This window comes from Lycium barbarum, chromosome 1 (genome assembly GCF_019175385.1).
Source record: "Lycium barbarum isolate Lr01 chromosome 1, ASM1917538v2, whole genome shotgun sequence".
Classification (NCBI taxonomy): Eukaryota; Viridiplantae; Streptophyta; class Magnoliopsida; order Solanales; family Solanaceae; genus Lycium; species Lycium barbarum.
The window spans coordinates 164,170,657-164,194,388 of NC_083337.1; the positions used below are offsets into that span (position 1 = coordinate 164,170,657).

A 23,732-nucleotide genomic window follows, 5' to 3' on the forward strand; every position below is an offset into this window, starting at 1 on the left:
GTTTATTGTACACTTTAAGAATTATGTCCAAGCATTGTTGCATCCTTCAGAACAAGCTAAAAAGGAAGCTATTTAGTAGGTTTATTGTACACTTTAAGAATTATGTTCAAGCATTGTTGCATCCTTCAGAACAAGCTAAAAAGGAAGCTATTTAGTAGGTTTATTGTACACTTTAAGAATTATGTCCAAGCATTGTTGCATCCTTCAGAACAAGCTAAAAAGGAAGCTATTTAGTAGGTTTTGTACACTTTAAGAATTATGTCCAAGCATTGTTGCATCCTTCAGAACAAGCTAAAAAGGAAGCTATTTAGTAGGTTTTGTACACTTTAAGAATTATTGTTGTTATATATCTTTTATATTTCGTTGCATACTTTGCGAAATGCAGGGACAATTTTTTTAGCATGGGCAAGTCAAATCCCAATGTTTTTTACACGGATTCCTTGGTCTTGACAGTTGAAAGAGCTAACATTTTCTTACAATTGCATTCATCCAATTTATAAACAATTGGACTACCTCTATTCTCCATTCTCCCTTCTCCATTTTCCGTTCTTCCTCTACCTCCATTCTTTCTCTTCTTCTGTTCTTGATTCTTTGCTTCTTCTTCTACTAATCCTATCACAAGGATTTCTCAACTTTTGCTCCATAATCTTCTTCAAATTGAGGTAATTTATTAATTTTATAAGTTTTTACATATATTTTTTGATTTAGTCATTATAAATTTTTACATTTATTTTTTTGATTTATTTATATGTTATACTTAGTGTAGTAGACTATAATAAAGAAAACAAAAGTTACAAGTTTAATTAATCAATAGTTGGTAATTTCAATCGTTGCTTCAATTAAAAAAAGCTTTTAAAATATGTTAGTAGAGTTTATTGGTCAACGAACTACAATTAAAATACTTAAAAAATCGTTGAAGCTACTGATTAAAAAGGTATAAATTTATATTATAAAATGTTCTTTTAGTTAGTCATTTTCATAGAACAACAGTTAAAAAAAAGATGAAAAAATTGTGAGGAAAGTAAGATTGTTAAATATAACATAAAGATATTTGTATCATTTGTTGGGTCATTTTCTATGTTCAAATTGTGAGTAGTCGTTGGAGATTATTTTCTATTGATAAGCATGAAGAATTTTTAATTTTCAATTTAAAAGTATAAGATCAAGAAACTGCGAGGAAGTTGGAGTTGTTTTTGAAGCTAATAGACAAAAAGACTGTATAATAATAAATTGACCATGATTATGAAAGTAATTTAATTATATTTTCTAACTAAATCATCATATAAAGGATTTGGAACTGATTTACATGCAAATACACGTGTATCATATGTATTAAATATTATAGTAATAGTAATAACTATATCGTATATGATACACATTAATTTCTTTTTGCCAATCAGTGGCTTTCTTACGTCACTGTTTGTTATATATTTTTTTGTAGGCTCGTGGAATTCATGGAGTTAGACATTTGGCTTATAGTGTTCAGGAAAGTCCGTTAGAGTGGCCTTCAGATTCTCAGGGTATGAATGCATTGATGCAAAGGTTTATTAACATGTCGACTGAGTCTCTGAATGCTGCTGCAATGGGGACGAGGTTGACATTTGATCCCGATTATATACCACCAGCAGTTTATGAGGCACCGCCTAAGTTGCCAACTGGTCGTCGGGATCGTGCAAATGTACGTCGTGCTCCACGGGGTCGAGGTCAGGTGGCGCACCATCTTATTGATGATGATGATGATGATGATGATGATGATGATCAATTTGACGATCTAGAGCCACACCCAGACCCGGCTCATGCATTCTGTTGTAATGTCGGCCCATCTATGACTGCTTCCTCTCATCCACCTACGCATTTACCCACCCCACATCACCCATCCAGTCCACATGACCCACATACGAATTTATCTAGCCCATATTATCCGTCGATGGAATTTTCCGACCCATCTAATATGGTCACTCCACAAGGTTTCACCCCATTTAGACCTTCCTCACAACCTTGGAGCCAACAGGCTTTGGACAACCTCCTTTTCCAAGTTCCTCAGACTAGTACCTCATCTCGACCTCCAGCTAATTTTCCCTGTGATGGAAGGAGGCTCAGTTTTAATGATGCATATGCACCCACGCCAGATGTTCAGGACTTAGAGGCACAGGTTCGTTTTGAATTTAAATTTTTATATATATAATTTAAGTGTCGCATTAAAAAGTAACTTTTATTTTTGTATGATATTTATAGGGTGCGGAAGGGATGCATGAGGGGGTTCCTCCGCGCAGATCTCGTAGGGATCGCCGGCCAACACAATGTGGCACTGGTGGGAGGAAAAGATGCACACGTAGGGATGCATGAGGAACTTTAATAACTTATTTTGAAAATTTATTGTGTATCTATGACTATATATGACTTATTATAGCGACATATATTCCGTCAATATGAATTATGGTCTATTTTTGACCAATTAGACTTCTATATGAATTGTCTTTTTAATAAATACGAAAATTGCATGTGGGGTTTAGACCTTTCTGCACCACGTATTTTTGTATAAATAGTCTTCCATAGTACCTTATTCATCTCACCACGCTAAAACAAAGTCTTTCAAAATGTCATCGTGGAATCCATTCTTCTGGCAACGCGGCCCAATGACATATCACCCAGGTGACATTTTTGAGTCAATGGGTAGGAAATGGGTTTTGGAACGTGAATTTGAGTACTCGCTTAATCCGAGCGAGCGCTACAATAGAAAATACATTAGCAAAATGAGGAGAGAATGGAACTATCGCCTGGATGAAGCTCATAATATTGAGACCGATTTAAGAAGTCGTGGCCTGCATCGTCCAAAACGTCGTGCAATAGGCATGCCGCTCACATCACCCCAAGAACTGAATGTTGCATTGAACCGCATTCGCGAAGAAAATAATAGGATGCGTTTGCGATGGTTGCGTTTGGAGGGACACAGATTGGGGTTAATAGTTACCCCTGATTGGAACTCAGACTGCGAAATGTCTGATGAAGATGATTTTCCTTAAGCATTTTCTGTTGTTATGTTGGCTATTAAGTATTGTATTTGTACCTTTTCAGTTTTCAATGTTATTTCAATTTGTATTTTATGCGAAATGATATCGTATTCATCTTCATCTTCCTCTCCATCTCGTCTATCTTCATTATCGAGTGAGCGATTTTCTCTCCTTTATGTTTTTTTTAAAACAATCCGCTGAAAAAAGGTTTTTTAGACATTAATGAAGTTAGTTCGATTGAGATATAGATAATCGAATACGATGAATATTGGTTGAAAGTTTATATTTTTTTAGTTGAAATAGTCCGATTATTTATAAATTGGATGAATGCAATTGTAAGAAAATGTTAGCTCTTTCAACAACCAAGACCAAGGAATCCGTGTAAAAAAAATTGGGATTTGACTTCTCCATGCTAAAAAAATTGTCCCTGCATTTCACAAAGTATGCAACGAAATATGTAGCTTCTGCCAAGATTCTAAATGAATTGAAAGCTACTAACTAGCTTCCTTTTTAGCTTTCTCTTAACGTATGCAATAATGCTGAGAAAATTAAATAAGTGTACAATGCTTCTGCCAAGATTCTAAATGAATTGAAAGCTACTAACTAGCTTCCTTTTTAGCTTCCTCTTAATGTATGCAATGATGCTTGGACAAAATTAAATAAGTGTACAATGCTTCTGCCAAGATTCTAAATGAATTGAAAGCTACTAACTAGCTTCCTTTTTAGCTTCCTCTTAACGTATGCAATAATGCTTGGACAAAATTAAATAAGTGTACAATGCTTCTGCCAAGATTCTAAATGAATTGAAAGCTACTAACTAGCTTCGTTTTTAGCTTCCTCTTAACATAATGGTTAGAGAAAATTAAATAAGTGTACAATACTTCTGCCAAGATTCTAAGGGGGGGGGGGGGGGGGGGGGGGGGTTTCGTTATATACCTGCAAAATGGAACAAAACATTTCGTTGGTATATAAAAGAAAAAAAATTATTTTCCTATTTCGTTTTTATTTAAATGAAATACGAAAAAATATATATATATTCATCATATTTCATTGTTATATGAATGAAATATATATATATATATTCCTATTTCTTCCTATTTCGTTTTTTTATTCACGAAATACAAAAAAAAAACCTATTTCGTTCATTAGATTACGAAATGCAAAAAAAAAAAAAACAAATCAGTTTCCTTCGTTAATACACGAAATACAAAAATAAAAATAAAAAAAATAAACCTATTTCGTTCATTAATACACGAAATGCAATATATATATATATATATTTTCCAATTTGAACGAAATAAAAAAAAATTCACGAACAAAAAAACAGTTTCTTTCTTTAATTTCAAGATTTAATTTCAAGAATGGCAAAAAAAAAGGGCTATTTCGTGAATCATCCAACGAAATGCCAAATCATTTATTTCCCGAATTGCAAAAAAAACCTATTTCGTGATTTGTGTCACGAAATGCAAAAAAAAAAAATATACAAATTACTTTCTTTTTTATTCAGGAGATAAAAAAATCATTTATTTCAAAAAAAAAAAAACTAAAAAAACCTATTTCGTGATTTGTGTCACGAAATGCATGAGATAAAAAACAAAATGGCATTTCGTGAATTGTGGTGCGAAATGCAAAAAAAACAATATAAAAAAAAACAGTCTGTTTCTTTAATTTCAAGAGTTGGAAAAAAAAAAAGGGGCTATTTCGTGAATCATCCAACGAAATGCCAAAAAAAAAAATGTTTCTTTCATTTATTTCACCACGAATTGCAAAAAAATAATAATAAAAAAAAATTAATTTCTTCATTTAATTCACGAAATAAAAAAAACCACCTATTTCCTTGGTATATGAAAGAAAAACAATTATGAATGAAATATATATATATATATATATATATATATATATATATATATATATATATATATATATATATCCTATTTCTTCCTATTTTGTTTTTTTATTCACGAAATACAAAAAAAAAAAAAAAACCTATTTCGTCCATTAGATTACGAAATGCAAAGAAAAAAAAAACCAAATCAGTTTCCTTCGTTAATACACGAAATACAAAAAAAAAAATAAAAAAAATAAGCCTATTTCGTTCATTAATACACGAAATGCAATATATATATATATATATATATATATATATATATATATATATATATATATATATATTCCAATTTGAACGAAATAAAAAAAAAATTCACGAACAAAAAAACAGTTTCTTTCTTTAATTTCAAGAATGGCAAAAAATAAAAAAGGGGGGGGGGGGGGGGGGGGGGGGGGCTATTTCGTGAATCATCCAACGAAATGCCAAATCATTTATTTCCCGAATTGCAAAAAAAAAAAAAAAAAAAAACCTATTTCGTGATTTGTGTCACGAAATGCAAAAAAAAAAAAATACAAATTACTTTCTTTTTTATTCAGGAGATAAAAAAAATCATTTATTTCAAAAAAAAAAAAAAAAAAACTAAAAAAACCTATTTCGTGATTTGTGTCACGAAATGCAAAAAAAATAAAAAAAAATTACAAATTATTTCTTTTTTATTCAGGAGATAAAAAAAAAAATGGCATTTCGTGAATTGTGGTGCGAAATGCAAAAAAAAACAAAATAAAAAAAAACAGTTTGTTTCTTTAATTTCAAGAATTGAAAAAAAAAAAGGGCTATTTCGTGAATCATCCAACGAAATGCCAAAAAAAAAAAAAGTTTCTTTCATTTATTTCACCACGAATTGCAAAAAAGTAAAAAAAAATCACCTATTTCGTGGATTGAAGCACGAACTGCCCATTTTGGTATATAAAAAAAAAAGCATACCATTTTTGTCCAATGTATGCAAAAAATACCCATTTTGGCTCCAAGTTCAGAACAAGAAGATAACCAGTACATATGAATCGCAATCACTAGGATGCATCAATTTGACTCCATAGGGTCTGATACCATGTCAAATTCTCACTGCGATAAAAATTAAATAGCAAGAGGAGTAATAAGTTCGGATTACAACTTCATTCTCCTCATATCTTGTGTACAACAATCATCATGTATATGCAAGGCAAAAGTGCTGCTAACTACCATAGTTACAAGTTGCAAGCACTCAACTCAACTATTCAAACTTACACTAACTAATCTGAGCTGGCACAAGTCCTAACTAACTTTAACAAAATGATGCCGCGTATACTTCAGCCTGCTACAATCATCTTCTTTCCTTGTGTATGAGATCTATGTAAGCTCCATCTGATACACTTGCCTGCACGTGACCTGCATGAGGATGAAAAAAATTCTAACAGTAGTACAGAGTGTGGTTTTGTAATTTAGTATCCTATAATGCGATTATTTCCCTTTAAGCATTCAGTTTGGAAGATTTGTGGTCCTTTTGGAAGGTCTAATCAAAGCTGCTAGATATGGTCTCACAACTACAGATAGGCCAGAAAGGTTACCTAGTTTGGCTATTGCTTCAATTGGAGAACAAGTCAAGAAGTTATTACAACTTAGAGCTTAAGGTTTCACAAGAAATTATCTAATATGTACCTGAGGTTGTACAGATAAACACCAAATTCTTAGAAGAGAAGAAAAATGGAGTGAGTGTCTAGGAAGGGTTAAACAAAATCATCGACTCAGACCATTTTGTCTATAAGGATGATACCATAGTACCACATTGTTGGCTGATTCCAGCCATGCATAAAGATTTTTTTGTTTTTTGTTTTGATGACATGGGAACCCGCAGCCGCTACCCTTTGGGTGCGCACAGGGTAAACCCAGCTCCTGTGCAATAGCTCACAAACCACACAGGAGAGGTAACCCGCACTAGGCAAGCCCTGTGCGACAAGCTCGACCCAGAAGGCAAATCCCCACCAAACCTAAGGTTCCCATCATTTTATTACCCCCACTTGGGTCATAAGCCCGCGTAACTGGGCTCGGCAACCATGCATAAAGATATTCCACTTAAATATGACAAATATGCAGTTTATGCTCCTACTAGGATGATACCATAGTACATACCACAATGCGAAACGAAAAAGAAAAAGATTTCTTATCAATGTTAAAGACAAGACTGTCTTATGATTTAAAGATTTTAAATCAGTTCATTGACCTTTTCCATATTCTGTTTACTATAGGTGAGCATAAGGATCTTGGTGGCAGTGAAGTTCGAGGAACAGGCCATGGCGTACCATACAGCCGAGCCTTCAGGACAAAATGCAAAAGAACATAAGTAAACTGATAACCAGAATTAAAAACCAGAATATTGTATTGACACCTTCTAAGTTAGCAGTTTTTTTTTGTGTTTCTTTTTGGCCTAGAGGGTCTTCTGTCTTGTTTGGTTTACTCCTGAGAAGGGTGGAATAGGTTTTTTTCCCTCAGCTTTGTAATGCTTTCTCCTGGTAATTAGCAAATTTCTTTAATTGCCCCAAAAAAAAAAAAAAAAAAAAAGAATAGTGTTAACATAGATACTTTGCCTCCTCTTATCAGACTTCTAAAGGGATCACTGTAGCTTTTGGTTAAAGGATGCTAAATGCTTTGTTTGGGTATGCACTTGGTATGATACTTAAAGGAGGTTGATGTGTATGTGTAAAGCTGAACAAACAACTGAAAGTGTTTAGTGCTATGTAGTGGGGTGTTTCTTTGCTTCAAATTTGCCCATCTCAAATTAATTGCAGCAAACTTTCCGTTTATTTAAGACCAAGGGACAGACTTAAACGTGACTGGCTTAAAAAGATGGAAAGCCAGAATGTAGCTTGCCTGCAAAACAATAGAGTCAAATATGTAGGAGCATGAACAGGGCATCTGTATCACAGTGTTTCATGGCTAACATAACTTTTTTGCCAGATTATTAAATAAAATAGAAAGAGCGACTACATCCTAAAACAAAAATACAAAGTAAAACCCTTTCATGCCTTATCTCAATACTTGAGGAGGCTCATGGGAGAGCATATGCTCTTTTTGTCTTGTGCTGTTTCTCTTTCTTTTTCCTTTTCTCTTTGTGTCTTTGTGTGTGGGTGGGTCGGGGGCTCACACTCTACACTGAGCATTATAGAACAGCGGACCGAAGATCACAAATCCACAGATCCTTTATCATTAACTTAAATCAGTTATTTATGACAGGAACACGACTTCCTACGACAGAGGACAATGCCAAATGAAACATCCACTTCTTGGATTACTCCAATGTGATATCTGTTGCAAAGACTTTCCGAACTGTGCCATCTTGCAGAATCTCCAAGAGTAATTCCTAATAAAGCAATCTTATTGTGGTCACATTCCATATACAATTACCAAAACAGAGAATAGACAATTCCCATCAAAATGTAAAACACCTACTCAGTAGAAAAGACAGAGTTAACAGCCAACAGAGACAAATAGGCAACCTTCGAGAGAGCAATACACATCCAAACACAGGTAGATGGTATCCAAAACCAGCATTATATGGTTATACAGAGAAGAGTAAATGATAGATTTTGTTAGCTTATCAGCTCAAGTCTTTTCGGTACATGGAATACAACTTTTCGAAAAGTTCTTCTACTATCTTAAAGCTGATCTAACTTCTGCAGTAATAAAATTTTTACTTACCTTCGCAAGAAAAATCCAGCAATATATGATTAGTCTCCATGAATGCTTTAATCAATCATTGCTGAATCTTGCCCTTATCTCTATGTGAGCTTTGCAGCACATGGATCTAAAACCGTGCTATTGATATATTTCAATGCTGATTACATAAATAATTAATCAATTGGTTGGAATAAACCTTCACATTACACTCTTCCAGCAAAACTGAATAACGAGAGTACACAACTCTGTCATTGTTGGACTGTTAATATTGAAGCTAAGTCCGCTTTTATTTGTGTGCCAAGTAAGTTTTTCGAAAATCCTATAGTAATAAAGACCAAATGGTGCAAGTCAATTTACTTAAATAACAAAGAAATAAACACCGAAAATTTCAATCATTGTTTGTGATTTAATTATACAATTGAGTTGTACCCCCAAACAACCTGCATAACCTACAATTACAATTTGACAACATTTCCTCCTTGTCTTACCCCTGGAAGAATACTGATACAAGATAAACAAAAAAAAGAGTGTACTTAACACATAATCTATCACTCTCTCACTTTAAAGGAGTGGAAAGGAAAGGTCATTGGTATATGGAAATAGGAGGAAACCTGAACTTGTCCGAAATGAATGGTATTACCTGTGGTCTCTCCACCAAATCGCGGTAGAAATCATACTCAGCATCGTAATCATGTAACTTCAGCTCAGCCCTCTGATTTGTATGATAATGATGCTTAGCTGAAGTGGATTTCCCGAATCCAAAAACACTAACTTTTTCACAAACACCTAAAGCAAGCATCACAGCTTGAAAACCAGAAGAATAATGGAAATTAGCTCCATCATGAGCAGGACCCCATTCTTGAAGACTCTTCCCGGTTCCCTCCACAAATCGTTTTAACGAATAATACTTCACAATCTTAGCACACAACATATCAAAGCGCGAATCAGTTACAATTAACGGTGCTTTGTGCGATGAATTACACACCATGTAATCCAAGAAATGCACGGGCTGACATATATACATAACTAACCCCACATTCACTCCATATGGATGACAAAAACAACCTTCCCTCCTTGCACAAAGATGCAAAATGTTACTATTCACAAATGAAAGAGTAGTTTTTGAACCTACTCTATGTTCAAACCCTGCAGTTCTCGCATTATTCAATCGAATTACAGCTTCATGAGTATCAATTAACTCACCATAAACACTTTTCAACAAAATCCCACTATTTCCTACAACAGCACATGATTTATATCTCTTCTTTAATCCCATTGTATTCACCAAATCCACCATAACATCCTTATAAACCTTTCTATTTCTATACCAATCTTGTAAATGCCTTCTAAAACTTTGCCAAAGGCGATAAAACTCCGGTGACCGGAGTTGTACAGGTATACCTCTAGCTGTTCTTGGCCTTATATCTATTCTATATTTTCCAGAAGATAAAAATGATCTATGCCTGTTATGGCCTGATCTAAAATTACCTTCTACTAACTCCTCAACATCTTTTTTCAACTGGGGTTCACCAATATCAATAGATGCATATTTCAATAATGTCTCATTTAATATTGGTTTTTTAGCAAAAGGGTATTCATTTTTTAGCTCAATAGAGCTGTTACGAAGTGTAACTCTAACAGCAAGTGTAGCTGCCACAGCTATTAACAGTAATACACTGAACAATGGTCGCATTGTCCTCTTCATCATTATACCTATATAGCATAATCAAAAATAATTTTGCCAATGATGAAAATACAAAAAAAAAAAAAGACAAGATTTTTAAGGTGGGGATGCTAAAGATTGAAGAAGAAAATGATGTGTAAAGATCTAGTAGAAATTAAGCGACTATGATTTTGGTTCATATTGGGAAGTGGAAAAAAAAAATCAAGAAAATGTTATTGCACATGACATGAGTCAACTAGTGTTAATTAAGGGGGAAAGTATATTTATGAGTTCTTGGGTGAGGTTTAAATACATGATAGATCTATGACTTTTAAGAGATTTGAGTGGTTGGGGGGTCAGGTTCAAGAAGGGGGGTGGGGGTGGGGGTGGCGGAGAACCCTAGTGGAGGAGTGGGCTAAGGGGAAAGAGAAGAAGATGCTGATATACTTTGGAAACTGCAGCTTAGTTGCTATGGGGTTTGGGTGTTAACTAGTTATGGGTTTCTGGGTTTTTAATTTGTTAATTACGTAAAATTATCAGTTGTGTTACTAGGCAGGTGTTTGGCCATGAAAATCAAATTCACTTTATTTGGAATTTTGAAGTTAGAGTCGAAGATAGAGTTGTATTTGGTTATAGATTTTGCAAAGAATATTTAATTGTTTAAATGTATTGAAAGTGAAGAAGTGAAAAATAAGATTTTAGGTGTTTTTTAAATTCTAAATACAACTTCAAATTGTATTTGGAATTTTCATTATCGAATGTTAATTTTCAAATAAAGTGAAATAATTTTTCGGAAAAAAGTGAAAAATTTCTCATTGCCAAACGGGTCCTAAAAATGTCTCAAATTATTTATCATTTTAGAAGTTCAAGAGATAATTCACTATTAAACCCTAGTAAAACTTTATCATTAATGAAGATGACACATAAATAAAGTAAACATTCGATTGAGAGATATTCTAATTTAGACATAAATAAAATATATCAAATACTAGCGTTTAAAATAAAAAAAAACGCCCGATAATTTGAGCCAGATGGAGTAATTAATTTAGTTTAGCTTCACTTATTTAAGACGTTAATTGCACCTTACTTAATTGAATGAGGTGATCCCTTGACTGAGAATGACGCAGTTCGTTGAGAGGCACTATTTTAGGAAGCTTTTAACTCAACTACTAGTCGAGTAGTAACCTAAAAAAAGATTTTTTTAAAAAACAGAAATAGTCATCCAAGTCTTAATTTTAGGATATAATATTGTTTTTCATTACGAGTCGAGACGTCTGAAAATGTTTCCCTCTGTTCTATACTTCTATCTATTACTAGTTGCTAGTTATGTGAAACTCAAGATATAAAAGTGAATATTTTAATTAAAGAAATATAAATTGTGTTAGTATAAGTGTGCAACAATAACAACTATATACCCATTGTAGTTCTATAAATGGGTAATTACGTTAATAATAATTAAATTTCATATAAGTATATTTTCAATATATGAAAGTTCATTCCACTCCTTTAATATTTTAACTTCCATTTTGATGAAATTATTTACTTCAAATCAAATGCGGAGCTAGAATTTGACATTTATAAGTTATGTATCCTAATTTTCTAAAGTTATTTAGTTCTAAATAAATAATATATACATAATTAATGAACTTTTAAGACAAATACATAATTTAACTTGTGCACTGGATGAGCTGCTCCTTCCTTAATTAGGGATTAGGGGTTCGAACATGGATATGAAAAAAATCTTTGGAGGGAGCGCTTCCCTCGAATGAGCGCAATACAGTGCAAATTATTTGGATTAATTGGGCTCAAATGCAGATATCGAGCACCAAATAGAAAACAAAAGAACATGAAAAATGTGGTAGGAGGTTCAATAGCTTTTGAAAAGTAGACCTTAAAAACAAAAAACAAAAACAAAAAAATTGACTTAAATAAATAAGATTAGGACCTAAAAGTAATTAATTAAAAAAAATTGGAAATTCTTCTGAGGACTACAAAGGTCCCTAAGTTTGCCCTTATATATAGCAGTAATATATATATATAAAAAAAATGTTAGTTTGTGCATTTCAATGTAGTAGCTTTCAACAATTCAAATTTATGTGATTAATTAAAATTTCAAATTTTAAATTTTGATGTGATATTTCTCTAAAAGAAAACGACTATACTATAAATTGTTGAAAAATGTAAATAAACGTCAATTTAGGATAACAAGCAAAATACTATAACCTTACGACTTTAAGCTCGTATAAATCGAGCTATAATAATAGCTAAATCGGTTATTATTTGCACAAATTTTATGGGAGTCACTAGGTGGCTATATAATAGTTTGATATAGATCTACCTATATAATGTTTTACAAATATAATATGATCACACGCAAATTAAAGGCAGAACTGATTTGGGTGAAGAATGATGAACTATTATCATCTGTCAAGGAAAAATCAACAGATATAAAAATTAATAAATTGAAGACGGCAAGTTGGGATCGGATGCCTATGGATTTGCCGTCAACAACTCAACATGATAAGCTGAAATCAACTTCTTGTTTCTTTCGCAGGCTTTTCATTAACTTCACCTTACAGTCTTACACCAAAGACCAAGTAATACAGGTTAGGATCTTAATAGTGTTTACTAAATGTATGCTAGTTTCTTTTTTACTTTTTTTTTTGCCTTAAATGGAGTCTCCATTCTTTTAATACTAACCCATGCAATATAAACTTTTCCATTATCGAGAATTTGAGAAAAAGAGTTAATTTTTTTGCTTTTGCACTATCATCACCTAACTTTTTTTAATCTTTAGTTTAAATATGCGTACGTTTTTCCTTTTTTTGCTAATTCTTTTATACATTATGCATCTTTAAGTAACATGCATCGCAACATCTTTTCAAACTTACCCACAAGCAAACAAGCTAAGGCATATTATGTTTTGTTTCGGTAGGTAATCACATGATTGGGATGATCGTCCTGTTTCGTGTTAAAATAGTGTGAAGTCTAGAATGGAAACTTAGCTAGTTACCACCGAGGAACATGATTAGATAAATAAAAAAGTTTTACCCTTAATTAAATATTTTGATTTCAATTTATCAACATGGAAAAATTCTTGATAGAAAATGCTCGTTGATGATTTAGTAGACCCTCTATTCCGTTTGTCTGAATTATTCGGGTCGCTAATCACTGAATATTGATTCATGATTTTAAAAAAGAAAGAAAAATGAGAAATTCAACCTTAAGAAAAAAAAGTGTATAATTGAACTCCAGATGCTAGATCCAGGGAGCATGTGCTTGTGGTTACTGGTGACAACCTTTTTGTTGGATGGGGTGTCAAGAAAAGACAAGATTTAGCTTAGCTTGTTTAGTGCATTTTTTAGGTATAATGTCTAATACTGTACTGAAATTTATCTGCAAAGGAGAATGTTGTGAATAAATCAGAGAGAGTTTGGGATTTAAAATTTATGATTTTTTATAATGACTTTAAATTAATTAGGATGACAATTGAGTTCACAATCTAATATTTATAGATATTTAATAAATAGTATAATACATATATTGGATTTGAGCAAAAATTACTGGTTTCGTAAACCTGCTAGGGACATTGTTGGATCCGCCTCGGAATAGAGCTACAATCTGAATAAGATTTGATGAATTCGTAGTTTAGAGTTTACGAGTCCAGAATAAATGCAATCTTATTATAGGTACTTCAATTTTTTTAATACATGTACATATACCTATATAATTCGAGCTGAAAGTGTAGATTTAGTTGAAACAGCAAAACTCGCCCTAAATTTGCCAATAACAAGATTAGAGCTACTTATAAAGTACAAACTAGTAATTTGCCGAATAAGTAAGAGTCTGTTTGAATTGTCTTATTTTAGGTGTTTTTAAGTTAAAATAGCTTTTAAACACTTTTTAAATATTTGAATAAAATAAAATAAAAAAATTTAAATACTTATTTTAAGTCAAAATAATAAAAATAAACTAAAAGTTATAAGTTAAAATTTCTAACTCGTGATTTTTGACTTGAACCCATCGAGGGAATAGCTTTTAAGCTAACTTTAGCCATTCATTAATCTACTTATGAATAGGAATCAATTTTTATACTCCCGAGGTCCACTTATTCATTATGGTCTCCCTTCATTATTACGAAGGGAAATTTTACTCTATGTATAACATCCTTTGACACTCAAAAAGTCAACAGGCTTTTTCTCTGTTTGATATAATATAAGTGTATTTGTATTAAGAAATTCATCGAATATGGATAAATTTCATTTAGATATGTATAAATGATTCATCCAAAATTCAGTACGAATTTTTTTAAAATCTAGAATCTATAAATTCAAAATTTTAGATTCGTCTACGCTATGAGCCTCGAGTAATTCGGATATCGTCGGAAAATCCCACTTTAAGAAGTAAAACATTTTCTATCAAAGGCGCAATCATTCTTAAGGCTTGAACCCGATATATCTGATTATGAAGAAGTACTTACCACTCTACCACAAAATTTTACTGTAATATATAGTCAAGTTGACATTAATAGTTAACCATACACGTTTGTTTAAAATTTTGAAATTTTGAACTTCAGCAAAAATACTGTTGTTTAAGGTCTGCGTACATTATACCCTCCCCAGACCCCAAGATGTGAGATTTCACTGGGCTGTTGTTGTTGAGTTTTTTTTTTCCCGGTTTTCAAGACCGGGGCTATCAACCACTCAGCCATCTCTCCGAAGCCCACTTTGACTCTTTTTTATAGTTTACACACTTTTGTATTGCCGCTTTTTTTGTTGGATCTTTGATTTTCAAATTAAAGGAATTTCTGTCTTCATTTTAACTTTTATCAAGCACGCTCTTGGTTTGTTTTCTTTCTTTTTAACCGGGGGAAAGGGCGAGGGGCGGAAGCAGCAGTAATCTAATGATAATTTTAGATCGTTTTCACTTTTACCCATCCTTACCATGCATAAATATACATTTTTCAGTCAACTGCACGCCAAAGGGATAAAAATGGATGATTACTGCAAATTCTGCAATGATGCAGTCAAAATTTATCCAGGTTGAAACCATCATTATTTATCATTGAAGAATCAACACAAATATTTGAGAAAAGACGCTGGCATTATTGCCACAGCCATAGGCATTATTGCCACAGCCTTAGGTATTCAATATTAATAATAGTACTTGTCTCGTCCAATTTGTTTGACATTTTTCAGAATTTGGAGTCAAATAGGACTAAATTACTTATTTTAAAATTAAATGTCTCGAAACTATACGAAAATATACTGGAAGTTAGAATTTTCTACATATCAAAATGAACAAAGAGCTTGTTTTTTTAACGTTCCTCCTACGGGACGACCCCCTAGTTGATGTCTTAGACAATCAGTACCTCTCCTTAGATGTACCTATCTCAACTCCTGCCCGGTAAATTTTAACTTGCTATAATATGCACTGATAATATGACAACCATAGCTCGTCGCACGGGGCTTGTCTAGTGCGGGTTATCTCTCCTGTGTGGTTTGCGAGCTATTGCACAGGAGCTGGGTTTACCCTGTGCGCACCCAAAGGGTAGCGGCTGCGGGTTCCCATGTCATAAAAAAAAATAAAAAAAATGACAACCATAAAACCTGATGAGCATTTGAAGGGTTAAATTTCATATTCTGGTCACTGAACTTTACATGCTGTTAGTAAAGTCATAAACTACTTTTTGTATCATTAAAATCATTGATCTACATGTTAGTTTCTCAGAAATTCACATATAAATCCTGTATGCCGATTGACATAGTGAGTTCGCTTTAAATAAATTTCACTCCTTTGGTCTACATGATCAAATCGACTCTACTGTCCGTGTATCTCCTATAGATGCTGTTGATTTGTCGGAGGGGAGAGATCCATCCATCAATTACACTATATTACAATGTAATAGTAACGTTCCGTACTAAAGGAAAATGTTTTCATGAAAGATAAGTTGATTTCATATTTATTTTCAAGTATTTCGGTAAGTAAGCAAAAAAATAATATCCCAAGAACATTTATATGTAATCTAGCAAAACACTATAGAGATGGGACGGGGTGGGTAGGGGGGTTCGGGGTGGAAAGGGGTGGGATGGTCAATAGGTGGGAGCTGGTAGTGTTGGGTGAGTAGGGAGGAGACAATGAACTTATAATGTCACTCATAAAACTTGTTTTTATTCCATTAGGGAAGTTATTTTTCTCATTTTTAAAAAACTTATTTTCCAAAACATTTTGACCAACCGAGTATGAAAAAATTGAAAACAGTCCTCCATACTGAAAACACACCCTGAAGTCATCTGAGAATCAAAACCAAACTTTCCAATTTTTTAGTTTCACCTAGCTCATTTAGTCAGGAATAGCCGTTAAAGTGTAGTTCATCATTCTGGAATCAAGTTACTCAACAAGCTATATATGGTATGAATATGGGAACCTCCTACCCACTCACATTATTCCTTTATCTCAAAGTAAGCCTCTAGTTACATTAAAAAAACGGAAAAGGGCCAAAATTACCCCTGAACTTTCGAAAATAATTTATTTATACCCTTCATTATACTATTAGGCTAATTGTGCCCTTACCGTTATATTATGAGCCAAATATACACCCGAACTTTCATAAATAGTTTATTTATACCCTTAGTTATACTATTGGGCCAATTGTGTCCTTACCATTATACTATGGGCCAAATTTGCCCTTAAGTTACATGGTCTGCCACGTGTCACAATCACAATGACCCAACCCATTTCCCTCTATAATTACCCCTAATCACCGGATCGGCCCCGTCATTTTATTTCACACAACCCGTTTTGTTTATTTCAAACCCAAATAAAGTACCAGTACCCGTTTTGTTTACTTCAAACCCATCTTGTTTATTTCATTACAGGTTTCGTTTCTGTAAAACATGGTAGTTTACAAAATGAAAATCCAAAATGTAATGAAACGAAGCATGTAATGAAATAAACAAAACGGGTAAGAGTACTTTGTTTGGGTTTGAAATAAACAAAACGGGTTGGGTGGAATAAAATGAAACTGGAGGTAATTATAGAGGGAAATGGGTTGGGCCATTGTGATTGTGACACGTGGCAGACCGTGTAACTTAAGGGCAAATTTGGCTCATAGTATAATGGTAAGGGCACAATTGGCCCAATAGTTTAACGAAGGCTATAAATAAAGTATTTCCAAAAGTTCAGGGTATATTTGACTCATAGTATAACGGTAAGAACACAATTAGCCTAATAGTATAACGAAGGGTATAAATAAACTATTTCCAAAAGTTCAGGGGTAATTTTAGCCCTTTTCAGTTAAAAAAATCATGCACTTGCTCCTCTATGGTTTTCTTTTAATGAGAAAGGTACAGTCATGCTCCCCCAATGATGTTGATTGGTGGGACCTCATTATCTAATTATCTGAGTCAAATGGAAGTCTTTTATAGTTCTAAGAAGATTATAAGCCTACTTCTCAATCAAGAACTGAAACACTATATTCAGGAATCGCAAGGGTTTAACTGAATTAATTCATAGTAAGAGAACTTATAGATGAGGGTACAAGATATTTTGAGCATCGAAATAATGTATCCAAAGAACAAAAGAAATTTAAAATACATCACAAGTACTTCTGTGTCAACCTGCTTATCACTCTAATGAAAAATAACTTCTTACCTAAGCCCACTTTCATGAAAGCAAGGCAGATGTAGCAACTATGCAACACCTACAATGTATGCGTTCCATGAATCTTGTTGTTGAAAACTTGTAACCTCTTCATATTTTATGTCTCGTCCTGCAGCAAGCCCATATGTGCTTCTAATTTCTTCACTGTCAGGCATATGTCGGATCCAGAAGTGGACTGACTGAAATCCAGCTTCTTCCAAGCAGTCTTTGATCTCAGGCAATGACCACCTATACAAGAAAAACATCTCATGGTATTAGACAAACAGAAATAGAAAAATTAATAGTGCCATAATAGAAAGTCGCATTTCCTGGTGACTTTTTTTCTTTTTTCTATTATGGAAGAGGAAGTTACTTACAGTCTCCAGCTATAGGAAAATGCATGGCGAATTTTTCTTTGGGGTTTGTGCAGATTAAAATGGAGGCTGATCCTCGTTTTCCGCCTAATGATGTCGAATTCAGCTTGCTCCCAAACATACTGTGAAATAGACGGCACAATTATCAAATCACTTAGTGAATGCCTCAAGGAAAGACAATGTTCCAAGTTCTTACTTTTTCTTATGTGAAACACGAGTTGTTTGGAAGTAACATTTCTTACACGAGTTGTTTGGAAGCAACAGTTCTTCCAAATAAAAGAGTTATTACATAGGATGTCCGACCCTCAGGCCTGGTTATGGCTTACCACCTGAATTTTTTGAGAAAGATCCCATTCATACAGATACATCATATATATAAAATGTATCCATAAGGAAACCTAAAGCCAGCAATTCGCTACAAAAGCTTTTCCTTCTGGGTGTGCATGGTTTTTTCTAACTGAAGCAATTAACCAGAGGAACTAAACCCTAGCACACCACATTAACATTAGTCCCTCCTGTCCCCATTACATGATTAGTTGCAATTGATATACTAGGCCAGTTGTCAACAAGCAGTAAGCAGTTTAGATCATTTAGATGTAAATTGGAACACACAACCACTGTGACATTAATTAAGGTAGGATGTGTACCTGGGGAATTGAGCTGTATCATAAGATGACAGAGATAATAATAGTTATATCACTAAGATACAAAGCATAGGAACATGTTTAGATGATTATGAGTCAATCTGCATCAACATGGGTTCTTGCATTTTTGTCCAAGTTTTGGGCCTTTTTGGTTCAGTTTTATCTAATCCACCCAGTCAGTTGACCTCGATTTTCTAATAAGCCACTTCAGCTAATAGCAAAAACAGCTTAATCAAATCAAACAGAATTCAACATCTCTCCAGGCCTTCAGATGGCACTTACTGGATAACCCAAAAGGGAAAAAGAGAAAATGCTCAAGCTGAATACTCAATCAATGGCATACGATCCCTTAGTAAGTGCCACTATAACCTCTCTATGCTAAATTCTCCATCTTGAGCCATGCTCTAAGGTGTGTGCTATTTTCTCAACCACATAATCATCCCTCTAACAAGACCCCTAATTTTTATTTGATTAGATCCTACCTCACATTATCTTTTTCTTGTCTGTCATGACTAAAGAGTTATTTCACATTATGGGGACATTAAAGTTTTTTATATTATCTCTCCTTTCAAGTAGCATAAACTTTTTGTTAGATGGGATACAATACAAAGTAACTAAGACATGACTCGTTTATTTAATATATGGTCTCTACCTTAAATAAATGACAGCCAACAAAGATTATCAAGTTCTTTTTCTTTGTAAAGATTATGATACTAAATTTCCTGTACAGGTAAGGTTTTACGTGTTTTATAATCATTTGTCTATTAATATCACAGAAATAAGTTTTGCATGGCTATGTAAGGCAACAGAGAAGGAGCTGCAGGGTTGCATAGTTGGGGGGAAGGGTTGGTGCTAGCAGTAGAGGAGTTGACTCATGAAGGGGCTTTTCCTTTTTGGAATTGTTGGCTCTGCTAGCGAGTTGACTAAGCTATGTCATTTGAATAAATGGAGTTTTAATGCAATAAACGGTGAAAGAAATGGATCATAAGCAGGTACAGCCCAAAATTTTAATGACGAAAAATGCATAAACGTGTATCAGCATCCCCAGAATTGACATGTCCACATCGTTTTTTTTTTTTTCATTATAGCACTGTTCCGAATTGTCCTGAAAACGAAGTGACAAGAAAATTTTTATATGCTGAAATCGAATAACAAAGAATATGATACAAAAGTGAATATCCAGATTCTAGTACGTGTAATCCAATGATAGAAGACAAAGATCATCTTAGTTTGGATAGACATACTGTGAAGTTAGGGAATTTTCTCTGCATCCTCAGCTCATGCTCCGCTGATGTGCCTCCATATAGATCCATCACAAATATTCCACCCTTCTTGTTCAGAGCACTTAAGGCATGTTTGAAGTATGAAACTAGTTCTTGGCGAGTATGAAGGCAACAACAACTGTAGTTAAAAGCACAAACTATATCTCTTGCAGGAAATTGAAAATCCTTCATCACTTTGTGATCAGCAGAATTATTTTCACTATCTCCTAGTGTTATGTTTTGCATGAGATTTTGAGTAGCGGCATTAACCAATTTGGCCTCAAGAGGTTGCAACACATTACCATGAAACAGAAATATTCTGGAAGAGACATCAGCACCAACTTTGTTCACATTGTTCTCTATGCACCAATCAAGTGCCTCAACATCCAAATCTAATCCAATAGCAGTGCGCCTAGCATCACCATGGAGCCATTCCGTACTGACAAAATGCATCAGGATAGGTGATGTTACAAAACAACAGTTGAGTTAGCTTATGAAGTTGCATAGGAAATGAGTTGTAAGTATGGATTTTTTTAATTTTATTTTTTTATAACCGTGGTGTCCGGGCAACTTGCGCACCTCAATTAATTCCACAGGCTACCTGTGCTGGACCAGCACAAGAACTAGGTAACTCTATCCACCATGACTTGGATATATTGAAGATGAGACCTCATGATTCTCGACCCAATTCCATGACCACTAGGCCACGCCCTTGGGTGCGTTAATTTTTATTTTTTTGAATTGGTGAAACAATGCAGTAATCTATCGGCATCAGATAAGTGGTGATACAAAAAAGAAAAAGAAGAAGAGGGAAACAATTGAATTAGCTTACAAACTTGCAAAGGAATGAGGTTCAGACTATGCATTAATTTATTTCTAGAGGTCGATCCCACTAAACTACACTTTAGTCTTGATGGAAAGTCGAGTGCAAGAGACCAGAGGCTAAGCCTCAACCAGCAAGTGTGACAAGTATGGCTAATAAGTATAAAACTATCATTAGTTCAACATGGAGACAAACTGATATATAATTTGAGGAGCAAGCTTAACTACAAGTTTGAAGGAAATAACAGTTGCAAAACTACTTTATTACCAGAAAGAAAGGCATCAATCAATTTGAATAAATTACAATTTATAGTAGAAATAAATGTAGACTATCAACATCATTCGTACCAAAAGTTTCAAATCCAATTTTCCAGTGACATGTGTTTTTTGATAGGTGAAGTTTAACTCCGTTTGCAACAAGGCGACAGTATCATGATACTGGAAATTGCCACGCTAAAAGTAAAACTAATATTATAGAACAGACAGTCGGGGAGAAGAACTAATTATAATTGCCATGCTCTCCCTGGCACTTGCATCATAATTGATCAAACTTTAAAAGTAATCAAGTCCAATAAGGATTTTAAAAGGATGACCACTAATAGTTACATATCAATTACCTACCATCCAGGAGCTAATTTGCAGTGGTGCAAAATACGCCAAAAACCAATTTAAAGCACTAACCCAAATTAAGCAATTCCAAGAATTGCATAAGAGAATGGCTTGATTTATGTTATTGCAGTTTGGAGATATTAGCCGGTAATAATGCATCAGCTTACACTTATGTTTCAGCAATAATTAACTCAAAAGTTCCAGTTCCTTGTAAATTCAAGCAATGTACAAATTGATGATAAAGAAACTTGTACATAAAGAGCAAATAAGCTAAAAATCCCAATAATTTCCTAGTGCATAAGGTAGTTCAAAGTATACCTCAAAAGAGCAGTGCCGCAGAAATCTTCCTGGAAATGGAGGGGCACCCTGCCACCTACGTACATCAAGAAGAATTTCTGCAGATAGCTTATGTCCCCTTTTGGAGACTGCAACAACAAAAAGATACTAACCAAGTTACTTCATTTTGTCCAATTAGACACTAAACAAGAAAAAAGAAAAGAAAGTGGAAAATGGGTGTTCTTGCCTGCACAGATTGTTGGTATAGAGAAAACTTAGAAGGGATATCATTGGTTGAAATTGAAGAATTTAGATCATCTTCACTCTCTTTTTCATTATCTTCTTCTTCTTCTTGAGGGGACTCAATGGGTGGGTATTGTTGCTCTTCTTGTTCAAGATAGTAAGCTCTATCTCTACGGGTTTGTTGGTGGCTTTTCTTCTTCCCATTCTTCCCCATTTCTCACTGCTCTTTTTCTGCCGCCAATGAACTTCGTAGTGACACTGCGAGGAGGAGAGAAAAGGCCATAAATAGTAGGTGTAAAATGGTGCTTTTAAGTATATGCTTACCCTTTAACTATTCAAAAATTTATTAAATTTGATCTCCATCTATATTTTTTATACAAACAGCGTATAAATTCATAAACCATTAATCGTTAAATCATTTCTCAGACCTATATTTCTCTCTCCCGGCTTCTTTTTCCTCACGTTCATTCTTTAACCTCAATTTTTTTCCTCAAGCTCTCTCTCACGTTTCGTAACCGACGGACTGCGTCGGTTAAAACCGACCTTATCCGTCGGTTTTGTTAAAAAAAAAATTAAAAAAACTGAGGGTCTCATGTCGTTTTTTTTTTTTTAAATTAAAGAATGAAATGTAGGAACTTGGAGTCAAACCCGGCTATGTTCCTTGGCATTAAAGGGCTTTACCACTAGACTTTTTGTTCATATACTTACATTGATTTAATTTATACTGTTTTTTCACTCTAAAAACCGACGGACTCCGTCTCCGTCTCCGTCGGTTTTTTTATAAAAAAATAAAAAATAAAAATAAAAAAACAACGGACTCCATCAGTTTATTTTAGAAAATAATATAACAAATAATTATATTTTTTCGCTCATTTTTGGGCAAAAAATAATCGACGCAGTCCGTCGGTTTTCTTAAAAAAAATATTTAAAAATATTATTGAAAAAACCGACAGAGTCTGTCGGTCTTTCCGTCGGTTTTTTTTCTGTCGATGTTTACCAGTTTTTACCAGAGAGAGAGAAATATAGGCCTGAGGAATGGTTTAATGATTAATCTAACGAAGGTTTATGAGTTTGTACACTGTTTGTATAAAAAAAAAACGGAGACTAAATTTGATAAATTTTTGGATAGTTAAAAAATTAAAACCGGTAAATGTATAGTTAAGGGACCATTATTTATGGCCTTTTCCCGCGAGGAGGACTATGTAAAACCTTTGCGTCCCTTCTTTTTTTCTTTCTACTCCCAAAGTAAACTTTCACACGTCTATTAACAGCCGACATTAGAATGAAAAATTTATCATATTACCACTAATTATTATTAAATTTAAAGTCTTGAAAAAAGGAATTGAAATTTTTGATTTATTAATACTAAGAGTAAAATAAAAAAAAAGTAATAAATCACGTCTTAATGGACAAATAAAATTAGATAATTATTTTTAATATATTAGACAAGTAAAAATGGACGGAGGGAGTAACTTTTCCATTTTGTGAAGAGTTATTGGATGCAGTAAATAGACCCCCTAAACTCCGGACCACCTAACTTTTGAAAATAGCAAGGAAAATCTAGAAGGTTATCATCAAATCCAAATGGATCCCCTATCTTTTGATACTGTAGTAAGAAGATTCGACATGGTTAACAGTTGAAATACAT

At 33.7% G+C, this 23,732-nt stretch overlaps 2 protein-coding genes across 5 annotated transcripts; both read right to left on the reverse strand.

The window, feature by feature from the left end:
* Positions 1-5,872: 5,872 nt before the first annotated feature.
* On the reverse strand, positions 5,873-10,697 carry LOC132604247 (beta-1,6-galactosyltransferase GALT29A). Of its 4 annotated transcripts, none has more exons than XM_060317682.1 (2): positions 9,191-10,697; positions 5,873-6,253 (listed from the first exon to the last, which is right to left on the reverse strand). In XM_060317682.1, the coding sequence occupies exons 1-2, from the start codon at positions 10,256-10,258 to the stop codon at positions 6,200-6,202; spliced, it is 1,122 nt and encodes a 373-aa protein (XP_060173665.1). In that variant the 5' UTR covers positions 10,259-10,697; the 3' UTR covers positions 5,873-6,199. The 4 variants fall into 4 exon arrangements, with proteins under 4 accessions (XP_060173665.1, XP_060173669.1, XP_060173657.1 ...); XM_060317686.1 differs by having other exon boundaries at positions 5,873-6,264; positions 9,191-10,696; XM_060317674.1 differs by lacking the exon at positions 5,873-6,253 and adding an exon at positions 7,656-8,233 and having other exon boundaries at positions 9,191-10,696.
* Positions 10,698-17,690: 6,993 nt separating this feature from the next.
* On the reverse strand, positions 17,691-23,317 carry LOC132604270 (uncharacterized). Its single transcript, XM_060317708.1, has 6 exons — positions 23,272-23,317; positions 22,089-22,329; positions 21,884-21,990; positions 20,117-20,573; positions 18,232-18,350; positions 17,691-18,103 (listed from the first exon to the last, which is right to left on the reverse strand). Exons 2-6 carry the CDS (start codon positions 22,296-22,298, stop codon positions 17,905-17,907), a joined length of 1,092 nt encoding a protein of 363 aa, XP_060173691.1. The 5' UTR covers positions 22,299-22,329; positions 23,272-23,317; the 3' UTR covers positions 17,691-17,904.
* Positions 23,318-23,732: the final 415 nt, after the last annotated feature.